The sequence below is a fragment of the Rhododendron vialii genome, chromosome 5a (assembly GCF_030253575.1).
Source record: "Rhododendron vialii isolate Sample 1 chromosome 5a, ASM3025357v1".
NCBI classification, from domain to species: domain Eukaryota; kingdom Viridiplantae; phylum Streptophyta; class Magnoliopsida; order Ericales; family Ericaceae; genus Rhododendron; species Rhododendron vialii.
Genome location: NC_080561.1, coordinates 37,485,654 through 37,507,805, shown reverse-complemented (window position 1 = coordinate 37,507,805; position 22,152 = coordinate 37,485,654). Strand labels below are relative to the sequence as shown.

The window sequence follows — 22,152 nt, the reverse complement described above, 5'->3', positions numbered from 1 at the left end:
ATCGTTTACTTGTGAATCCAGTGATTGACCAGTTTTGGTGGATACCACACTTGATTCTGCAGTCATACCTTGGACCGAGCTGCAAACAGGGTTTGTGGGACCAAAAGTAAAGGGCAACCCTCCAAAGACAGGACGAAAATGTTTTTCTAAGGTGCACCAAAGCAGTGACTTTTGCCCTTTTCTCTTTCCAGTTCAGCCCTTCAAAGCAAGCTCCATGGACCGGTGATGTGCAAAAATGGTCCCTAAACTCGTCGGTGATCTTAGCTTAGATTAGTATCTAGAGACACTGGAAAAAGTGATGTCTTGGGCAGAGTGGTAAGGTGATAATCAAGGAGTCTGGTCTTAAGATACATGTTAGTATGTTAGATATAAGACGCTTTCTGCAATTACTCATTCCTTCAGCCCAATAAATGAACGATTTCGATTATATCATGCGAAATAAATGAATGTTGCGATCGATTATATCGTGTAGCTGAGGGCGGTTCCTTATTGGTGCCTCACTTTTAGCTGCAGCACAATGGCTATTTTGGTCATTTTCAGGAAAAAAAGGTTCCCTCAACCCCCTGCTCATTTGCCCTGTCCTGTGGTGTCTTCCCTTCTTTATCTTGCACACGAAAAATTATTAAGTGCTTTCGTTGTGGTCCAAGAGCTTCTAAACACCACACATTCCAACGAGTTTCATGACTAAGTGTATAAATTCTATGTAAATAATTTATCGAAAAAGGAGCACTGAATGATTAGTCATCTCACACGTACGACTCCCTCTGCAAATATTATTGTACCAATCCATAAACCTGTCACCCAAGCTCTGTCTCTGCGTACAAAAACAAGTGAATGCATTCCACGGATAATCTCTCTCTCTCTCTCTCTCTCTCTCTCTCTCTCTCTAAAAGTTTGTTGAACAGCATATAAAACAAGTACACTCCACTACTGGTGTTTTGCAACTTTTCTCTCTTTTCATATTCCATGTGTTATGTGTACAAGTTTGTTACCCTGTTCTTTGATTTTCTTTTTTGCATAGAGAAATCAAACGTTGGGAATTGATAGAAGTTCCGTTATTCCCCTGAAGCGACCTCAAACCGATTCTACCCGCTATAATCAATCAATCAGTCAGTCAATCAATCCAACTGCACTAGGTGTATTGGCCTTCTATGGCTCAACAGGTACTCGTTTGCACTCTCTCTCTCTCTCTCTCTGTGCATATCTAGGGACCTTTTTGAGGAAGGTTAAGTGCACAAGTCTCGATCGCAACTCCGGACTCACATGCATCAAACGGCTCCGAACGCAATTGTGTCCGGAGTTGTAATCGAAAATTGTGTATGTAGACTTTCTCGACCTTTTCTCTATGCTTCGAAGATGGGTTTACTTCATTTTCCCATTTGGACCCGGCTTTCCGCAGTTGGGACTGCAGAGGAACCTCTGCAGTTTCATCTGGTTTGTTTGTCTCTGGAATTAACGGTCTGGACCATAAACGGATTCTTTCCGGGAAGAATAGCTTCCTCCGGCGAAGAAATTTTAAACAAAATATTCTTTCACTTTAATCCCAACTGGGGTTTTCCCTCTCTCTCTCTCTCTCTCTCTCTCTCTCTCTCAATATGAATCAATGAATGAATTTAGCAGGAAGATGGGTGGCCACTGGGACTGCTGCAACCAATGAACGCAAGAGTAATAGGGTTGGCCAGAAACCATGACCGAAACGGATCCATTTCCTTCAGCACTTTGATCACTGGTTCTCCCCCCACCTCCTCCACCGATTCTACTTCCGATCTTGATTCACAGGTCAGTTCTTTTTTTTTTTCTCCCCAAAATATGCTCCATACCCTCACACGGGCCTCACCGTTCCGCTCAATCTCACCGTTCGTCTCGACAATCAATAGTCCGAATTTTAAAAAAACTATTTCAGGAAGAGCGGTGAAACAGAACGGTGAGGTAGACTTTCTCAATATGCTCCCCCTACTCTGCTTTTCTCACGACTTTTCCTTTTTCTTTGCATCATCCCTCCTGCGTCTCCTTATAGAATCGCTCCGTTGAGGTTTCAAAACTGAACATTGTTGTTCTGAATCTCAATTACTGGGTAAAAGAATTTTTTTTTTTGTTTGGATAATTTACTGGTCGAGAAAGAAGATGACAACAAGGATGAGCTTACTTTTTCAAGCGAGATCTCTTTTCCCAATTCAATTGACAGTAAAGATTCCCACGGCAGTATAAAAAACAATATTGGGACCATTGGAAGTTTGTTTAGTTATTTACTAACTTCACCATACTGTGATACATGCCGGATCAAGCAATGTGAACGTAATTTGGTCCGAACATCCGGTTATTAAAAATCCAAAGTGGCAAAAGTTTCTCACTATAGCTACTGTGACCATCAAGAGCTGAGCGATTACAGCAATAGTACATACACAACCACCAATCGAACCGGAGGAGCGTGCAGTACAACGTGCTGCGCACGGCAAATTGCTGCCGCTTCGGTTTCGCTCCGATGATCGGAATTATTCACTTCATAGAGCTCGTCGTATAGAATAAGTGTATTCAAAATCAGCTCGATCGGATATCATTAAGTGCATCATCTGAACATTATTATCTTAAAACGAATGGATCCGAAACACTAGATAAAATCCACTGTTTTTTTGGTACACTTAATAATTTCAAGATAATAATATTTCGATGAGGCATTTAATGATATCCGATTAAGCTGATTTTTAGTACATTTAATCTACACGATGAGCTCTACGAAATGAACGATTCTGATCATCGGAGCTAGACTGAAGCGACAGCAATTTTCCATGCATAGCACGCTCCTCCAGCCCACCAATCAGAGGTCCAACCGTACCTCTCTCACATATGAGATCCCCATGGTGGGCCCAACCTAGATGTATGTTAGAGGGGTGTGGTTGGGAGATGCATAACTAATCCTTCCGTCCCACTTTGTTTTGTCTATTTCTTTTTTGGAACGTCCCAAAAAATTATTTATATCTCATAATCTATAATATTTTATATATTCAATTCGGATCTTGTTTGATAGATCTCAATTTATATTTTTAAACAAAATTTTTGAAATCATAAATAACATTATAGATTGTGAGATATAGACAATTTTTCGAGACGTCTCAAAAAGGAAACCGGCGCAACAAAGTGAGACGGAGGGAGCTACATTTTCCAATAGATTATTCAGTGTTCATAGAGCGCGGACACGCACCCAGGTGAATGTGTAATGGTGAAGAGTATTTGGGCAACATGCAGCTGTGCCCAACCGCACCGAAACATTTCCATCAACTTTTTTATTTTTTTATCAGCAAAAATCTTTGGTCAGCTTTCATCATTAACTACTATGATGATCTGTGACCATCATAGTCCCTTTAATTTCTTACTTAGTAATTAAATTTTCGGGTGACTAATGAATATATGACTGGGACTAGGGCGGAGGCAGCTAGTGGGGGTGGAATAGGCCACCCGCCCCTTTTTCTTTTCTTTTTTTTTAAAGTCAATGATAATATTTAATTATATGAATATACACGTAATCTTTCTCTTCACATTTTTTCAGACAACACGCACTAACAAAAGTGGACTACGCAGATCAAAAACAAATAAAAAAAAGTGGACTCACATTAAACAACGTCACTCTCGAATTTAAATCTTGGTGGCGCAGGATGTGGGGTCATAGATGTGATTGTAACCATTTGGTAGCGTGAATTCCACGTGTACCGTGCGAGGATCACGTACATCGAATGGTGGTTCTACACACAGATGTACGTGTGTGCGTATTTGAGGATGTAACATTATGAATACGAGGATGCTGCTGTGCACCATCCGAGCGATTCATTCGTCCATATTTATGCATGTACTCTATGGAAAATGGAGATAATTGGACACTGTTTTCGAGTATAAGTTGGAATCTATTCCCTGTACAGTAGTACACGAAGCATTTATAAAGTTTAAGCCACTTTACTCTTGCACGTGGTTTCCCATGATAGTGTTTGGCTCATGTACACTTATTTAATAGCAGGCCTGTACACATTATTTATTTGTTACTAGTACTTTGTATGATTCCTGCTTATATACAATTCCCTGAGAAAAATATGCAAAATAATCATCAGAAAATTTTCAATACCACCTTTACATAATTAAAAGAGATAATCCATGAGACAAACCATGAGCGTGTCCCCCATTAGATTTCACCATGAATAAGTTGAACATTTTACTTGGCGTGTCCCATACATTATATATTCCCGTGTGACCTCAGCATGTTGGTGTCGCTGACTTATATATCCAACACTGATATGGTAACCACTTCAGTGCTTCATAACCCATAGATTCAAGCATATAAAGAGAAATTTGTGGGCTATAAAGCACCACCGTAAGTTTTCTGATGATATTTTGTGTTGAAATCTGTGGGCTATGAGCCTATAGAGCATATAAGCCTATAGAGCATATAACCGACAACGGACACTTAACTCAAGTTGCTTTTCACTTAGTAATGTCGGTGCTTCATAGCTCACAACTACCACATTGAAACAGATTCAAGCATATAACCATGCGAGAAAGACTAGACACTTAACTCAAGTTGCTTTGCGAACTCGTCTATCACCGGGCACCGAATTCACTCAGTGATCATAGACCTTTTAGTCAATAATCAAGGCATTTAACACTTAGCCATTGATGGATCTTAGACAAGTTTTTTCTCTAAAGTTGCTTCATTTTTCATGCCATTTTTTCCCCATTAATGTGTATCATGTTGATCTGTTTCAGTCCACCGGTTCTTTCTTCCGCGACAGAAGCATCACTCTGGGGAGCCTCATGGGTGTTTCGAGCATCCTAGAGCTCTCGAGAAGATCGATGAGGGGAAGACCATCCGAAAACCTAAGGGGAAAAAAGAATAGCAAATCAAAGCCATGGTTATTCTCACTCTGTTCGAAGCTGAACACTGATGCTGTTAGCATGAGCAATGGTACCCCATCACTTGCTCACTTTCTTGAGTCAGAAAGGAGAGCCGCCACGACTTACCGGAGGAATCCTGGCCCACTCGCCTACGGGCCTGATGGTTTTTCTCAAGGTAATGCTCTACAAACAGACGTAATATGTGAACAGAAACTTCATTCAGAATGTTGTAGATTGTTTGCACACGCTTTCGCTTGTTGGTAATCGAAAAGCTTATGATTGTGGTTTGAAATCGATAAAATGTGACCGATGCCATAATGAAGCACAGATACTTCTAGAAGAGAGTCGAATACTGATACTCCTCAAATATTTGGTATAAAAATGTTACTATGTCAATCACATTTTCCTTTTTCTAATGTGTGCGCGATTCCATTGGGTTGCCGTTTCAGATCCAAACTCGCTGCTTGTTAGCGGCCATATCGCTCCTGCTCAGTCGAGTTCATGGTTGGATTCAAATGGTGAAAGAAGATCAAGCAGAGACCTATTTGAGAATGGCAATGGGTATGGAGCTCCTCTGTTACTCTCATGCCTATGTGGGCAGCTTATTGAATGATCACTTCTCACCAAAAACAGTTTGTTCCTTCATTTGAAAGTTGAGCACGATGTTCGCGATCAGCTCCTCTCCATACTATATCCCTCCATACCCATCCAAACTCTCACTTATGCGTCTATTCTGAACTCAACCATGATTCGAACCGTTGATCTCGAAGAGCCCGTGAAAGGAATATCCCACACAAGATCAAGTTGATGTATCACCGATAGGCATTGCAGCAAGTTGCATTTCTTCTCTGAAATAGACCGTTTGAATTTAAAATATATTTGCCGTCCGTTTTACAAGACACAGGACAAAATGCAAGTTATTCACGTACCTATCATTATCTGATCAAATTGATTTTTTACATCACATTTTGGAGAACATATCATGTATTGGGTGCCTGATTGTTTATTTGTGATTTCATAGTGGGGGGTGTTGGGTTCGGAGCAACCTTACCAAGAAATTTATAAGTGCATTTCATCAGTGTTTGGGATTAAATTAGTCGTTCCAAGGTCAAATACAGATTTAAGCACACAATTACTATCTTAAAGTGTTTTGTGTATTTCAAAAGATTCTTTATTGTCTTTCCTTGTGACCTTTCTACGTGTTCTACTAGAAGAAAATGGGGGTTATCTGATTAATTGGATCGGGTATCGAAACCTTCCAGATGATATCAACTTTTTTGGGGTCATTCTATACGTAATTTTTGCTCCGACTTTAATTGGACTCCCTGCAAATGAGCGATGGAATTGCGCCCCAAAAATTAGTCGAGATGTGCGTAAGTTGGCTTAGACATCTGAGTAATATATAAAAAAAAAAATTGGATTGGGTATCCCTTGGAAATCAGGTCTATCCCTTTAAATTTTATGGGAAGTCCACTTTGCTTCCTATGATATAGCCTGGCCGCGGATTCCCCTTCCCGTTTAACCTTCCACCATGTGGTTAATGGATTAAAAAGGGGAAAGTGATGGCTAAGGACGGGTTTTGATAATTAACATCCGCCAAGGACATGTTGAAAATATTTATATTAATTATCAAAACACGTTCTGGATCGTCATTTTCCCATTAAAAAGCATAGTTTCAGTTTAAACAAGTACTTATTTAGAACTTTTTTTAAGAATCAAATGTGATGTATTGTGAAAAAATGATTTGTCTCGTAAAACGAAAGATAAATACTTAAAAAATAAGAACTTAAACGGAATGGTATTGCGTGAGTCATTCAATTCGAGTTAATGCAGTTAACATTGATGCCCCTCATATTACAATTAACCGATTAACATTCTATCTGACCAAAAACAAAAAAAACAAAAACAAAAAAAAAAACAAAAAAGAATACTTATGTATATTGCAGTTCGGGTTCTCGATTCAGATATTGTATAAACCAAACCCGAACCGAAACCTGCTAATATTTCCAAATTAAAAACCAGAACCAAAAATGTGGTTTAAAAAATCGAACCCCGATCAGGCGGATCGGTTCGGGGTATCCATCCGTTTGGATGAGATTGTCATCACTTATTCCCTTCTAGCAAATCACTCAAAACACGAAATATCAAAAAATTTGAAAGTTTTACAACATTTTTTCATGCTCCAGCAGAAATTCTAAACACTATTTCATCTCTCAAATTTTACTTGTCGGCCTTCAACTTTGAAGAATGAGCACCATCCTTTGGACATCAAGTCTTTTGTAATTAGAAAAGGTGATTTGTTATTTAAAAGATCAGTTTTAGTACACCAAGAAGGCCCAAAGTACACAAAAACCCATAAGAACTTCTCATTAACTCATAGTTCTACAATGCTTTCAAAATGCATTTCAACATAACTAGAATTATAGAGTTCCAGATAGATGGGGCATCCATAACTGTAGAAATCTTAGGGCTTATCAAACTCATCATCACATTCAGCTGAGATTTTCCCAGAACTGCGGCCACCCAACTTCCCAAACGAACCCAATGCGGACAACCCTTTGAAGCTGCTGCTGCCTTCGCTTGCACCCAGAGATTTTCTTGACGTCCTTGGTTTTGATGGACTCGATTCCAACTTTGTATTGTTCTCGGTCTTGATCTTGGCAACAACTAGTTCGGTTATTTTGCTTCGGCAAAAAGGGCAAACCGGGGCCTTCGGAGAGTGTGTAGCGGGAGTGGGCTTGTTGTGACAACAAAGAGCTAGGGTGCAATTGGCACACATTTGGTGACCACACGTTCGAACCTCGATTGTGCATATTTGATCAAAGCAGATGCAGCACAGCTCGACATCGCTAGCCTGTTTTGGAAAGTTATTCTCAGATAGTAAGAAAACCAGTAGTAGATTTAAAGAAAAGAAAAAGCATTTCTTTCTATCTTTCTTCCATCTCTTTTGTCCATTCTTTGCCATTGCTTGGCAGCATACATGGTGATTCAACTGGATGCATGGCACTTTGAATGGGACTAGATTAGTGTGACGAATGTATCGTCAAATCTATGGGGAATTTTACAGCAAGTTCAAGAAGGCATGCAAAATATAAATCTCTTTTTTTTATTTTTCGAACAAGGCAAAATCCTATTCTACTTCTAATCCAGGAAACGGGGTGGGGCATGCAAATTATAAATGTCTTCCCCTAAAAAACATTTAGACTCACGTTTTACCTCAATAACAGTTTATGTAGTTAAAATACCACAACGTATCTATGTCCTGTACCCATCTTTTAATAGATATCCAGGATCCCCAGATGAGAGATGGACAGGCACTCACAACCCATACTTGTATCCGAGTCCATGTACATAACCTTCAAAGATATGCTATTGTTGATGCAAGGCCCATAAGAGTTTGGGTTGGAAAGAAGTTGGAACAAGTTTAGAGGAAGACATGTTTTACCTCAATATCGTCATCAGATTCAGCTTCAGAATGCAGAGGCGATGGAAGTGAGTAGACTGTCTCCTTCAAGATGGCCTTTTCTCTTTCCTTGTTTGTCTCCATTAGAGCCCTTTCCAACAATGCTTTAGCCTCTGGGTTAAGCTCAGCGATGAACTTCAATGGCAACGGCCAGATAAGAGGCCCTGGAGCTGATGGGTTCAATAATGCTGCACATGCTCCGTTCTTGTGCTTCAGAGCAACCAGGTAAGGTGTCCTCCTGCCAACATATCACCTCGTAAGAATAACATCACTCACAAATATGTGCAGCTGAGGACCCAGCTCAGCAAACTACAACTAGAGCAATGGAAGTGTCAAAAATAGGAAAAACCGTTAAAAGAGTATTTAACTGCTACTATGCCAAGAATTCAATGAAATTTAGAAATCGAGGCATAACAGCAAACATATATACAAAATTGAAAAGTGCCCTAACTACTTGAGTGGGCCAACAAATTCATTGGTGTCGCAATATCCTCAGATAAATGGTATTTGCCAAAGCAACTATCCAAATTCTTCTATGCCCTTTTCTAATTCTCAACAATCTCGTCAGGAACCAATTGAATAAATTTTGCATCCAACACAACAGCTTAACTTATTAGGTGGAGATGTCCAATGAAATATTAACTCATAGCCAAAATCCATAACCAAGCAATGTGAGATTCTCTAACGCTAAAACTTCGATTTTTGTCATAATTGATCATGGAAGGCAATAACATTGACAATACTAGAACAATGTAGAGTATGCCATAAAAATCTCCATAGCAAGGGAATTCTAAGGTGCCGTGAACATGCTGCTATAACATCTAACCCCAATTTGAATACAACCAAAACACAACGTGTGAGGGAATCTAGGACTCTAAAAAATTACTTTTAGAATCAGAGCTTTAAATCAACCATCTCATTTGATCTCGACACCCTGATAAAAAAACATAAAAAAAAAAAACTAATCAGCAAGTTGTTATAAGATTACCCAGATGAATCTCTTTGATGTCGATCAGCCCCCCAAGCAAGTAATTCCCGCACACAATCCAAAGAACCCGAACGAGCGGCTAAATGAAGTGGCGTAATCCCAGTGAAACTGCAATGTAGAACTCTGATCAGAATGACTGGCAATATCATCATTGCTACTAATTTACAGGGAAAGGACCTGGATTAAAAGAGACATTTACCCTTGTCCCCCAGTAGATGCACAAGCTAGAGCCCCACTGTCCAGCAGAACATGAGCACACTCCGGCTGTCCTTGTCGAGCTGCTAAGTGCAGTGGAGTTTCTCCACTTTTATCTCTTATGTTGACAAACCTCGCAAATCCCCTACCATTCACTCCGAAGCAAAGCAAACAAAATAGGCACCATTTATCATTTTTTGAATGATACTCTGTAAAAACTACACAACCATATGCATTCAGTGTACAAGTGTGAATGAGCAGCACATCAGAAAAAGAGAGGCCTCACCAGGAATTGGCAACAGGGGAGGAATGGGCAGCAGAAAGAATAGCTTGAAGGCAATCTGGATGACCATAGAAAGCAGCATAATGCAAACAAGTTCTTCGATGGAGCGAATCAAACATCAGAATCTATTGAATTTCACAAAAGGCCAAAGATCAATTCCTCTTCTACTGTTTAAATCAACAAATTTACAAAAGAAGAATTTAACATAGACAATCAAAAGAGGCAAACTAGTACAACAAACCTACATTAGCTCGTGCTTCAAGTAGCCTTTCGACACATGAAGTCTTCCCGTACATTGCAGCTAGCATCAATGGGCTCTAAACCAATCACAAAAGCAGACACGTTAGTGCACATGATTGACAAGAAAAAAAAGCTCAAGAATACAGGATCCATTTCGATAGATGTGAATTTCAAACGAAAGGAGTCCAGATTAAGTTTCAATGAAAAAAGAGAGAGGTTGATCAATATGTGGCTTGTGAAACTAGAGTGGAAGTTAGATTAGACTTTAGAGGCAGCAGATATTTATCTCATTGGGATCCTTATCTAGCTACAACCTTACTGAAGGATTTGAAGCCATGGTAAAACTGAAAAGCTCCAAAATTCAATGCTCAAGTCCATATGCAAACAATCAATCAAATCTAACTTGCAATCCAAATTAAGTAAAAGACTTTCTTTCTCATTGAACAATGATGAAGTCCTTCGTTTGAAATCCACATCAATCCAAACAGAGCCCAAACATTTTCAATCAAAATTCAGCAAAATGACGTTAACTTAACACCAAATGATAAACCCCGAACGAAAACGTGTACCTGTTTATGGCGATTCAAGACATCAGGATTAACACCCCGATCCAATAGCATTGATAGAACCTACCCATCATCGAAACAAAGCACCAAAATAAAAACCCACAAAAACCCATCAAACAAAAACCCCAATCAAACACTTCCCATCAACAAAAACCCAAACTTTCACCATGAAAACATAAACGATACTCCAAAAACACACAAAACCCACCTGGATCTGACCATTTGCAGCAGCCAGGTGGAGGGCGGAGAGCCTCCCACGAGCAGTGGTCCGATCCACCACGCTTGGCTCTTCATCAACCATAGCCTCCACTGACTCAACCTCCCCATTCTGGGCAGCACTGAACAGTGGGTGTTCATTAGATTCTGCACAACTCAGTCCCTGACCCATCCCCCCCAAGTCTCAGTTTTCTACTACATCAGAGGGAGGTGGCCAGGTTGTTCTCACGCGCCACCCTACGCGGTGGCTGTGGGTTTGAAGATGGGAAGGGGAAGGCCCCCGAAAGTAAATTTAAGGTAATTCTACTAGTACGACTACTAGCGTAATTGGAGTGGCCTCGGAGTTCGAACCATTGCCCGCCGTGATTTCGGGCAATTACCGTACGCTGTTGGTGGACATTTCGGGCAAGGAAAATGATGGTGTAGATATAATTTTCGGGAAAGATCAGTACAAAAGGAGAGGATTCTCTCCTGTTCTTAATTTTGGGCTTGACGGAACCACTCTACATGCAAATTCTTCATTTTGACAATAAATGGCCTATATTATTTTTTGATACTAGTATATTGATGAATAATGATCATTGATTGCCAGTAAGGTATTGTGATTGTCTATAAATTCAATTCATTAATTATCGAGATGAGCGATGATGATGTAGATTATCCGGTTCAGTCTAAAATAAGGATTGGAAATGATCCTTTTTGTTGTTGCATTCAAAAAGTTAGTAAATTGTTTCATATATTTTGTTATATATATCGTCGTATAGTGTCCTATATTTTCGTTATATATCTATACTAAAGAAAATAAGTTTCGATCTAATGTTGTAACTCCCGTATTTTTTTAATGGAATTGTGTTTTGAAATTATGTCAACTATTATTTTTTTGGTAAGTGAATTATGTCAATTATATTTGATCAACATGAGTTTTGCGTACTTCATATTATGGACGAACTCTAAGGAGTGAACGATTTTCATAAACAAGACTTTCCATTCGCTTGGAGACCGGAAAGGATCATTTTCCTATATAAAAAAAAATGGTGACCACTATTCTTCTTCAGCGCCGGTATATTTATCAAAAGACTATTATTTCTCTTTTTTCTATCCAATTTTAAGTGAGATCGAGCCATCAATCTTCTTTTTGCCACGAGAAAGAATATTTCAGAAAAACGGTGTTGCATTTTATAGCCTAAACCACTTTTCATAGAAATGTTAATTTACCTTTCACTTTTATTCTTTTTAGAAATTCAAAAACTATTGTTGATTTTGAAAAATTGAATATTAGTTTAAAATATTGGAAAATATACTAGGTTTAGTGTTCTTTTCTCATACTAGTGTAAATATATTTTTTATAAGTCAATCACAATCATATCATTTTATAAAACCCAACGGCACTTATAAAGAAATCAACCTAGGATACAAATATAAGAAATCAATGTGCAACCCAAATAACAAAATAGACAAATTACATCAAAAGAGGATACCTAATTTCTTTCGTCAAGACAAGACCACAAATTTCAGAGCAGAATCGGCGCACAGAGTTTGGTCGATAGAGTCGGTCAACGATAAAGCAACAAGCACCTAAAGGGGCACAGATTCAGATTAATGCGTAAATAAAATAACACCGTAGATTCCAAACCGTCCAAAACCTTAAAAGTCCTCAACAAAATAAAAGGAAAATACCAAATAAATAATGAATAGAGAAATTCGAAGTAACACTTTCCGATTATTATTTTTTTCAATAAGGAAACAATTTCCGATTTAAAAAAAAAGGGAACACTTTTTATTTCAAGAATATCGTTCGAAGTCCTTTGATCATCACCTTTTCTTTCTCTTTTTGATTTTCTTCCCACGTCCTAGACCCATGCTTCGCTCCTACACTTTTATTTACACCTAGTTTCCTACTGGAGCAGTAGTTACCTACAAAACTTTAAAAAATAATTGAGTCCGGAACTGTTCGATACACATGCATCGAAAGGCTCCGGATGCAGTTGTGTTCGGAATTGTGTTTTAAAGTCGTGTTTTTAGACCTGAAAATAGTCGTATTTGTAGTCGTGTTTTTTTAATGCGTTACTTGATCGATTGCTTTCATTTGCCACCCTTGCGGAGAAGTAAGCTCGTTGCTGCTCGAAAATTCTTCCTCGATGACGCATTGGTGTTCCCTTTGGGGGATGCCTTCTTGTTGAGAGGTAAGCTCGTCGTCTATTTCAATGAGATGGGTGGCGAGCGCCGGCCGATTGATCTCTTCAATTGGCTACGGCAATGTCCCTTCGGTAATCTTCCTCCATGATGCATTGGTGTCCCTTTCGGGGGATGCCTCCTTGCTGAGAGGTAAGCTCGTCGCCTTGGCGGTGAGCGCCGGCACACCCCTTATTTGGGTGTGTATCATATGCACCCTCATTAAAATACACCAAAATGTTATGAATCTCAGAATGTTACGAATCTATTATTAAAAAGTTACGAATCATATTGTTGAAAAATTACGAATTTTTAGTATAAAAGTTACGATACGAAATAAAATGTTATGAATGACCGGTCCTACAAGTAATTTTTTATGAGGTGGCACAATATGAGCCACACAATATGTGCATATGGTATACACCTTGAAGGGGTGTGTATTGAAGACTTTCCCTCATTTTTTTGTTGTGAACGAGCTGAATCGAGTTCATGAACTTTAGAATGTTGATGACATCCAACTATGCCTTATCTAGCATAATAATAGCCCGCTGATGTGAGGGAAATGGTGTGGAACCACCCAAAAGATTTGGCAATTCTTGGCCAGGCAGGCCCACCGCCTTCACAACTGGCAACATTGAAGACCAGCAGGCTGCTGCAGGTTTGCATTGTGATAAAGTTCCCTTTTTCTGGGTTTGGATTCTTGGAATTAGAAACAATACAAGAAGTATTTTTGCCTTTTGACAAGGACCGACTCCCTGAATTACCCCATGGAAGTGTGCAAGGAGTCAACTCTAGTCGGTTATCAGATTGCACAACTTAAGTACCAATATTGTACAAATATTTCCTTATTATAGCACTTTGATACATTACAAACCACATTAGGTCTTGTGTCCCGATCTGAATTTGACTTCATTTTTTTTTTTTTTTCTTTCTGTTTCACATTAGATGCTTAACTGGGTCCTTGGTCAAGTACTTGTATAACTGGCCTGAAGATTGTCTTCCCAGATCTTTTTGTTGCATGTTACCTTGGTAACCCATTCGTAGAATATTCCCAAACACAGACACAGGGTCTCGGTTGGACTTCCTAAATATTGAACCACGTGAATGAATCGCAGGCGATTTGAGTCTTCTAGCCAAGAACAACGGCAACAATCGAATGTCCATCTGGTGCAATTCCTCTCCTCGTTGACCTCCTCTCCATACCTGACACGTACACTATCACCCAAGAACATGCCATAACTGCCCTTCTAAACCTTTCAATTTGTGAGGATAATAAAAGGACCATTATGTCATCCTCCTCTGTTCCAAGAATCCTAAACGTCCTAAAAAACGAAAGCATGCAAGCAAAGGGAAAATGCAGCCGCGACCATATTCAGCCTTACCATAGTGGATGAATACAAGGTGACAATCGGTGTTTTCAGGGCAATCCCACTGTTAGTAATCCTACTTTGGGAAGGTAGTCAAAGGGGAAAAAAGGTTTCAACCCGTGGTGGGCCCCACAACAAAATCTGTGCACAATCTGTACAAAGTTTGCTCTGTATGTAGCAGGACTGTTTTCTTATTGGTCAATTATTTACATAGCAATGTTATCAACATAACTTTAAACACATAATTACGTTCAAAACTGTTCGACACACATGCATCGAAATGCTCTGGAAAGACTCCGGATGTGATGTGTCCGGGGTTGTGTTTTAAAATCATGTTTGTAGACATTAAACAGTCATGTTTATAGTCATGTTTGTACTTACCCCAAAAAAACTCATGTTCGTAGACTTTTTGTTATTTACAACTAAAGCAATTAGTTACCCAAAAAAAATTAAAGCAATTGGAAAGTGAGATAAAAAAACTACTCTGTTTTTTTTAATGCGTTACTTGATCGATTGCTTTCATTCGTTGTGAAAACGAGCCAAATCGAGTTGGACTTTTAAATGTTAACATTCATTTGTTAGTCTTTAGTGAACTCAAGCTTGAGCTTAACGAAAATTAGACAAGCTAAGTTCATCTAGATTTGAGTCAAACTCGAGCTTGTTCACAAATTTTAACGAGTCAAAAATATCAGACATTTCTGCTATCATTTAGGTCTAGAACAACAAATAAAATATGTATTTTGTACATAGATAATTTCATACATATTATAAAAATGTAGATAAATATAAGTATTCTTTTAAAAGTTTATATACATATATTCAAGATTAGGAAACTTTTGTAATATATGAGATTGACTTATTCATGGAGGAGTTGTGAATAAGCAATTTACGGAGTTACACGATTTCAGCTGTCTGTTTCGGCATTGGACAGTTTGGATTTTAAAAAAATTATTCGCTGGAAGAGTTTAATTAACTCTTCGCGTGAAGAGTTTTTTTAGAATCCGGACCGTCCAATATACTTTGAACGGGCGCAATTTACCTCCGTAAACTACTATTCACGGAAAGCTCCGTGAAATATAGTTTTCTCGTGGTTCTCTAGATTCGCGTTAAGTTTTCTGATTTTGCGTTATTCCTTTTGCCGAAAAGTATAACACTATAACCTAGTAATAAATTGACGAAAATGGAATTGCAGCCAAGTATGCGGCCAAACACCAAAATATTGCGGCCGCGTACTATAATATTGCGGCCAGTCCAACCGTTTGTGTTGTCTCTCACCATGGATTTTTACGCGTGAACACTGGGGCCGGCCTCAGCGATTTCCACTCTCTCTGTCTCTCTCTCTCTCTCTCCCCAAATTTAGCATTCTTATCCAATCCCACCTCAATTCCAGGCTTCCAGCTCTCCTTTCCTTCCCTAATATCTGGCCCAACCTCGTCATACCGTCATGGAAGAAGACAATGCACTACTCCTGACCAATCTAATCGACGCCGTGAACTGGATCTCCGCCTTCTCCGACTACAAGTGCGTGTTCAGGAGGCAATGCCGGGACCTGTCGAGGAAGCTGAAGCTCCTTATGCCGTTATTCGACGAGTTAACAGAGACCAGAGGAGAAATCTCGGAGGAGACCGTGAAAGGTCTGGTCTTTTTGAGAAAAGCTCTGGAATCGGCTAAGGAATTGCTCGGGATATGTAGCCGCGGCAGCAAGATCTTTCTGGTGCGTGATCTTTCTTATTTTACTGTTTGCTCTTTTGGGTATTTGTGTTTTGGTGATGTTTGTTGCATTTGATATGAATTCCTTCACATTCAAGAGTCAATTTGTTGGGTTTAGTTTATTAGGGTTTAGTCTTTTTAATAGTTCTTTGCATTGGGATTCCGATTGTGTATATTATAATTGGAGTTGGATTGGATTGGATTCTCTCCATGAGGGTCAGTTCAAGCTGTTTTTGGGCCTTATCGGGACCGCTTCCATAATCGGGCCGTTTCACCTAGTAGAACTCGTGGAAAAAAAGATTGGAACGCTGGATCGAAGATAATATATGTGTTTCCGAAATTATGCCCATCGATTTTTTCTGGTGTGTGATTTTAGTTGTTTGCACTTTTGGTGATTTGTCTTTGTTGTCTTTTGGATTGCAACCGGTATGAATCCCCTCAAATTCACGAGTCAATGTATTAGGGTTTAATGAGGAACGTTCACATTTCGAGTAATATCAAAGGACTGAAGAAACACTGATTTGCATTGAATTGGAAAGTGTAAAAATTCTAATTCCCAATTTTCGCAATGCACGAGCATGAGCTTGAGCGTGAAAGCGTCTTTCGAAAAAATATCCCAAACAACTAAACTTTGTGAAAGGGAAAGTGGGAGTGTAAAAGCAAGAATTGACAGCAGGAACGAAGGATCATACCCGGGATTATAAGACCCAGTTCCCAATTTTGAGTTCTGAAGATTGTCGGCATCCCTCATCGAATCAAGTATGTTGTGATGTGTCCTGATGTTGATTTACCAGCAAAAGGCAAATCCTGTATTGAATTTTTGATAACTTGGTAGGATTGGAGGTATTTTAAACAAAGTATGGCAAATTTCATATCTTCTTAGTTTTATTGATTCACATATTTGCAACATTGCACCTCTATGATGGCTTTATAAGAGAGTTGAGCCATGGGTCAAGATAGTAAGGACAAAAGCAAGAAAAAGCCCCCCAAAGCTAAGGAGAACAAGGCCTAAACTTTGGTTCTCAAAATGGTGGAGTCGCCTGCTTATTGGAATCTAACTTACTTGGCCAATGTTCGAAATGCTTTGAGACCTTTACTTCCTAGTAGATAGTGCTAGTCTCTATAACTTAGCCATTCGATTGGAACCAGCGCTTAGGGCTTACACACTAGCCAGCCTAGTTAAAACATATGTTTGCTTATTTGTGTGCTGTAATCTCTTCCATTTTTTAGCCTGTAAAAATTGGTTGTATCTCAAGGTATCTGTCCGTCTGGTGTTTCCCATTTTCATTGTACCGTGAATGGAACTAATGACTCGTAAATGTGACAATTGAATAGAGAGTTCTTTTTTTTTTAGGGAGGGCAAGAGAATAATTTCACCTACCAAACTCACCTAGGCAATTGCTGACTAGGGAGAGGTAGAGTGAACCCTTTAAACACACACACACACCCAAACTCCCGATGTGGGAGCCAGCCCAACTGACGCAGGCCCAAGAGCCTCGCTGCGAAACGCAGCACAACGACAGCGAGCCCAAGGGGCCTACACCATAGGTCGGATCCCTCCACAACGGGTGGGCACGACTTAGTTTTTTTTGAAGGAGGGCAAGAGGGTAATTTCACCTACCAAACTCACCTAGGCAATTGCTGACTAGGGAGAGGTAGAGTGAACCCTTAAACACACACACACAAACCCAAACCCATTATTCGGAAATTGAACTAGTTAAAAACTACATGTCTTTAAGAGGTTAAAGGAACTTGATAGAACTTACGAATTTGTTGTTGCACGCGTTATGAAAGGAATTGTTGGTTCTTACAAATTCACCTTTCTACTTTGACATTTTTGACATTTTAAGGCACCGATTCCCTTAGTATATGCACATTGTCACTGCTCTCAGAAGTTTTACCATAGAAATAGCGGCCCCCTATACCTCCAAAAGTTGAGGAACTCATGGGATGTTATGCTTGGAGCCATGCCCAAAAATCAAAGCCGGAAGGCATCAGAGAGGGCAAGCCTAGAGACCCGACTAAAATTCTGTGCTCATTACACTTGCTTCCTTCATTCAAAATCCAGAGCATCAGAAATGCACATGCAATTTCAAATATGGGTCACATACTATAATACTATGTATTGTGTTCCTCTTTGCTTTTCTCCGTTTTGTGCAAATATCAAAGATTGATTTGTGTAGATTTTTCTGGGAGACATCCCTCTGTACTCTATTGCATACTGGTGCATTTGCACGTATGGTGGTATGAAAGCTACTTCTACATATTACAAGTTTTGTTCTGGTCTTGTGATTTGGCAGTTTTGGATCCAACAACTCCATTTTCTATGACCTTTCAGGTACTGCAATCAGAAAAAGTGAGGAATAAATTCCAAGAGCTGACTGTTCAATTTGAACATGCTCTGAATTTAGTTTCGTATGACAGGCTTGACATTCCTGATGAACTCAAGGAACAGGTGATCATCCATTTTGGAAGTTTCTCTTGTATGCCCCAATAGGATTTATGTGACACTGAATCCCACTATCTAGATTCCCACCAATTTACCACTTTCGTTTCGGTTTGATTTTTTGTATCTTGCCTTTACTAGAATCATACCTACGGCCTCATCGAACACCACTTTATGTGACTACTACCCACGCGGATGCATTGGGCAACGTATGCTACTCACTGGTGTTGTGCCAAATTGAGATAATTTCATCTTTAGCTATTTGAATTTTTGAAGAAAAACTAACACACAGAGTTTTACGTAGGTCATACACAGAAAACTGAGGGAATACTTTGGTTACTACTGCACAGGGAGACTAAAAATAATTTATTCTTGTGTGTTTTTGGTCCGTTAGGTTCTTTCTTGTTACTAGTTCACTCTTCCTCCTGTTGCCAGATTAAGCTTGTTCACACTCAATTTGGAAAAGCCAAGGAAAGAATTGAAGCCCATGATTTGCAACTGTATGAGGATCTCCTTTCTATTTACAACCAGAGCAGTGATGTAGATACTCAGGTTGGCTTATGTATCTTATGTGAAAAGCTAGAATTAATGAGTATTGAACAGTTTAAAGAAGAATCACTAGCTATGGATCAAATGGTTGCATCTAGTGGTTGGGATGTGGAGCAAAGCAGAGACAAGATGTCAGTGATAATGAAAATGTTTGAAGATTACGTTAGAGCCCCAAATCTCAACATCAATATTCTATTGCGTGAGAATTGTTCTTGCAGTAATCAAGCATGGGCCAACCAGAGCCCTAAATCACCAGTTGTGCCAGATGATTTCCGTTGCCCAATATCACTGGAGTTGATGAAAGATCCTGTCATTATATGCACAGGACAGGTATATGGTTCTATAATTAAACTTGCTGAACTTTTATTTATTTTTGTTTATCTGTAGGTTTTCATTGCATTATTCATAGGGTTCTTCCTTTGTTCTGATAAGTTTATTAGAGGTGTGAGTGTCCAGCTTCAAGCATTGTTCCACTCCACCCTTGAAATTTTGCTTCACCCTTCAAATTTAAGATAGCAACCTTCCAATGCGAAAATAATATTATTCTATCGTTTTACCTTTTCTTTTTTCGTCTTTTGTCAGTACTTCCATTTTCTATTAATGAGATAGTTTTTGGAAGGGTGTCTCAGAGTGCACCTCAAAAGTCCATTGTTTAACTGTTATACCAGTAGAAAACTACACTTTTGGTGTGAAAATTTGAGGTGTATGCGGGAGATGTTCTGTATAAGCTAATATCTGCTACCTTTGGTGCCCCTTTTAAGAGTTCAATTTTTTTTCTTCTCCTGAAACGTTCCTCAGGAGTCTCCTCTTTTGTGTGATAGACCTATGAACGAGCTTGTATAAAGAAATGGTTTGAAGCAGGACATGCATCTTGTCCAAAGACACGGCAGAAACTTTTAAGCAACACCTTTACCCCCAACTATGCCTTATCTAGCATAATAGCCCGCTGGTGTGAGGAAAATGGTGTGGAACCACCCAAAAGATTTGGCAATTCTTGGCCAGGCAGACCCACTGCCTGCTCTATTGAAGGTGTGGACATTGATGCCCTCCTAAGCAAGCTCACAACCGGCAACATTGAAGACCATCAGGCTGCTGCAGGTTTGCATCGTGATAAAGTTCCCTTTTTGCTGAAAACATCATAGATTATAGATTTTTTCACCCTATGTAGATTCCTTGTTTGGATTTTTGGAATTAGAAACAATACAAGAAGTGATAGAGCATTTGAAAATAGGATCAATGAGGTGGAAGTGTGCAGGGATGGCCAACTTGAGTTAAACCTAGTTGGTTAACAGATTGCACAACTTAAGTACCAATATTGTACAAATATTTTTATCTTCCTTATTATATTTTTGGTCAGTCTTCCTTATTATAGCACTTTGATACATTACATTTCCTGTAGTTGTGATATGAACCAAACCAAACCACATTAGGCCTTGTGTCCCGATCTGAATTGGACTTCGTTTTTTTTTCCCTTCTATTTTACATTAGATGCTTAACTGGATCCTTGGTCAAGTACTTGTATAACTGGCAAGAAGATTATCTTCCCAGATCTTTTTGTTGCATGTTACCTTGGTAATCCGTTTGTAGAATATTCCCAAACACTTATTACACAGGGTCCCGGTTGAAATTCCTAAATATTGAACAACCTGAATGAATTGCAGGCGAATTGCGTCTTCTAGCCAAGAACAACGGCAACAATCGAATGTCCATTGCTGAAGCTGGTGCAATTCCTCTCCTCGTTGACCTCCTCTCCACACCTGACACTATCACCCAAGAACATGCCATAACTGCCCTTCTAAACCTTTCCATTTGTGAGGATAATAAAAGGACCATTATGTCATCCTCCTCTGTTCCAGGAATCCTACACGTCCTAAAAAACGGAAGCATGCAAGCAAGGGAAAATGCAGCAGCCACCATTTTCAGCCTTACCATATTGGACGAATACAAGGTGACAATCGGAGCTTTGGGTGCAATCCCACTGTTAGTAACCCTACTTAGGGAAGGTAGTCAAAGGGGGAAGAAGGATTCAGCCGCAGCACTTTTCAACTTGTGCATATATCAAGGGAACAAAGTAAGGGCTATTAGGGCAGGATTAGTGCCTCTACTAATGGCAGTTTTGAAGGAACCAGGTGGTGAAATGGTGGATGAGGCATTAGCCATTGTGGCCATGTTGGCCAGCCATTCAGAGGGGAAGGTTGCTCTGGGTAGTTTCGAGACGGTCCCGCTTTTCGTGGAGCTGGTTCGTAGTGGGTCCCCAAAGAGCAAGGAGAACGCGACTGCAGTCCTGCTCCACTTATGCGGCGGGGACCAAGGTTGCATCTTGGAGGCTTGGAGTCTTGGTGTGGTTGATCTGCTGTTGGATTTGGCAGAGAATGGGACAGAGAGGGGGAAGCGGAAGGCTGAGCAGTTGCTCCAGATTCTGGGCAACCCTTGGGAACAGCATGAAGAACCTGAGGTACGAATTGAGGTACCGACTGAGGTGCAAACTTTGTCCATTCAGTTGCCAGTTACAGATGGTGTCAATGATAGTTAAGGATCCCCGTTTGCCTTCTCATGGGATTTGTTGGATATCCTTTGTGATGATCAGCCACTGTCGAGGATATAGTTTATGGAGAAATGCAATGAGTTGTTCAAAGAGCAAAGGAAGTTATTGGAAGCACAAATTGTTAGTACCTGTATGTCATTTTTGTATTGACCTCAAATTTCTCTTGGCCAGGATTTTTGTGTTATTGAAAGTTCTTTGATCAGTTTCTTGTTGAAGGTATTGGAAGATGATGGTGTTGTGAAGGGAAGCAATGCAAGAATACAAAAAGTCTACACACACGAAACTTTAGAACGCAACTCCCTTCACAACTGTGTTCGAAACCATTCGATGCATGTGGACCAATGTGCGTCGAACGGCCCCGGACACAGTTGTGTTTTAAAATTGTGTGCGTAGCGTTACTCATTCCTCTTTCTTCTCACATTTCATTCTCCATACCGTGTTTTCACTTTTTTGTGTTAGTTTTTTTCTGCAGTTTCTCTTTGCTGCATTGGGCTGGGCTTCACTCAGCCTACCTTGAAGAAAGGCAAGATATGG

At 39.7% G+C, this 22,152-nt stretch overlaps 3 protein-coding genes and 1 non-coding gene across 8 annotated transcripts; 2 read left to right on the top strand and 2 right to left on the bottom strand.

Annotated features, from left to right (window-relative positions):
* The first annotated feature begins 657 nt into the window (after positions 1–657).
* Positions 658–5,896, top strand: LOC131326384 (uncharacterized). 5 transcript variants are annotated; one of them, XM_058359154.1, is made up of 5 exons: positions 658–917; positions 1,022–1,163; positions 1,621–1,779; positions 4,750–5,053; positions 5,328–5,896. In XM_058359154.1, the coding sequence occupies exons 2-5, from the start codon at positions 1,152–1,154 to the stop codon at positions 5,489–5,491; spliced, it is 639 nt and encodes a 212-aa protein (XP_058215137.1). In that variant the 5' UTR covers positions 658–917; positions 1,022–1,151; the 3' UTR covers positions 5,492–5,896. The 5 variants fall into 5 exon arrangements, with proteins under 5 accessions (XP_058215137.1, XP_058215135.1, XP_058215136.1 ...); XM_058359152.1 differs by having other exon boundaries at positions 662–917; positions 1,618–1,779; XM_058359153.1 differs by having other exon boundaries at positions 662–995; positions 1,051–1,163; positions 1,618–1,779.
* A 1,324-nt stretch (positions 5,897–7,220) lies between these two features.
* LOC131326383 (putative E3 ubiquitin-protein ligase XBAT31) lies at positions 7,221–11,329 on the bottom strand. The gene is made up of 8 exons (XM_058359150.1): positions 10,822–11,329; positions 10,617–10,676; positions 10,053–10,124; positions 9,811–9,932; positions 9,529–9,669; positions 9,330–9,437; positions 8,324–8,579; positions 7,221–7,732 (listed from the first exon to the last, which is right to left on the bottom strand). The coding sequence occupies exons 1-8, from the start codon at positions 10,999–11,001 to the stop codon at positions 7,343–7,345; spliced, it is 1,329 nt and encodes a 442-aa protein (XP_058215133.1). The 5' UTR covers positions 11,002–11,329; the 3' UTR covers positions 7,221–7,342.
* A 4,350-nt stretch (positions 11,330–15,679) lies between these two features.
* Positions 15,680–21,820, top strand: LOC131326382 (U-box domain-containing protein 13-like). The gene is made up of 5 exons (XM_058359149.1): positions 15,680–16,082; positions 18,417–18,533; positions 18,960–19,403; positions 19,895–20,171; positions 20,735–21,820. Exons 1-5 carry the CDS (start codon positions 15,813–15,815, stop codon positions 21,604–21,606), a joined length of 1,980 nt encoding a protein of 659 aa, XP_058215132.1. The 5' UTR covers positions 15,680–15,812; the 3' UTR covers positions 21,607–21,820.
* Positions 18,029–18,137, bottom strand: LOC131328165 (small nucleolar RNA snoR100). Its single transcript, XR_009200440.1, has one exon. It is a non-coding gene; the product is annotated as a small nucleolar RNA snoR100 (small nucleolar RNA).
* Positions 21,821–22,152: the final 332 nt, after the last annotated feature.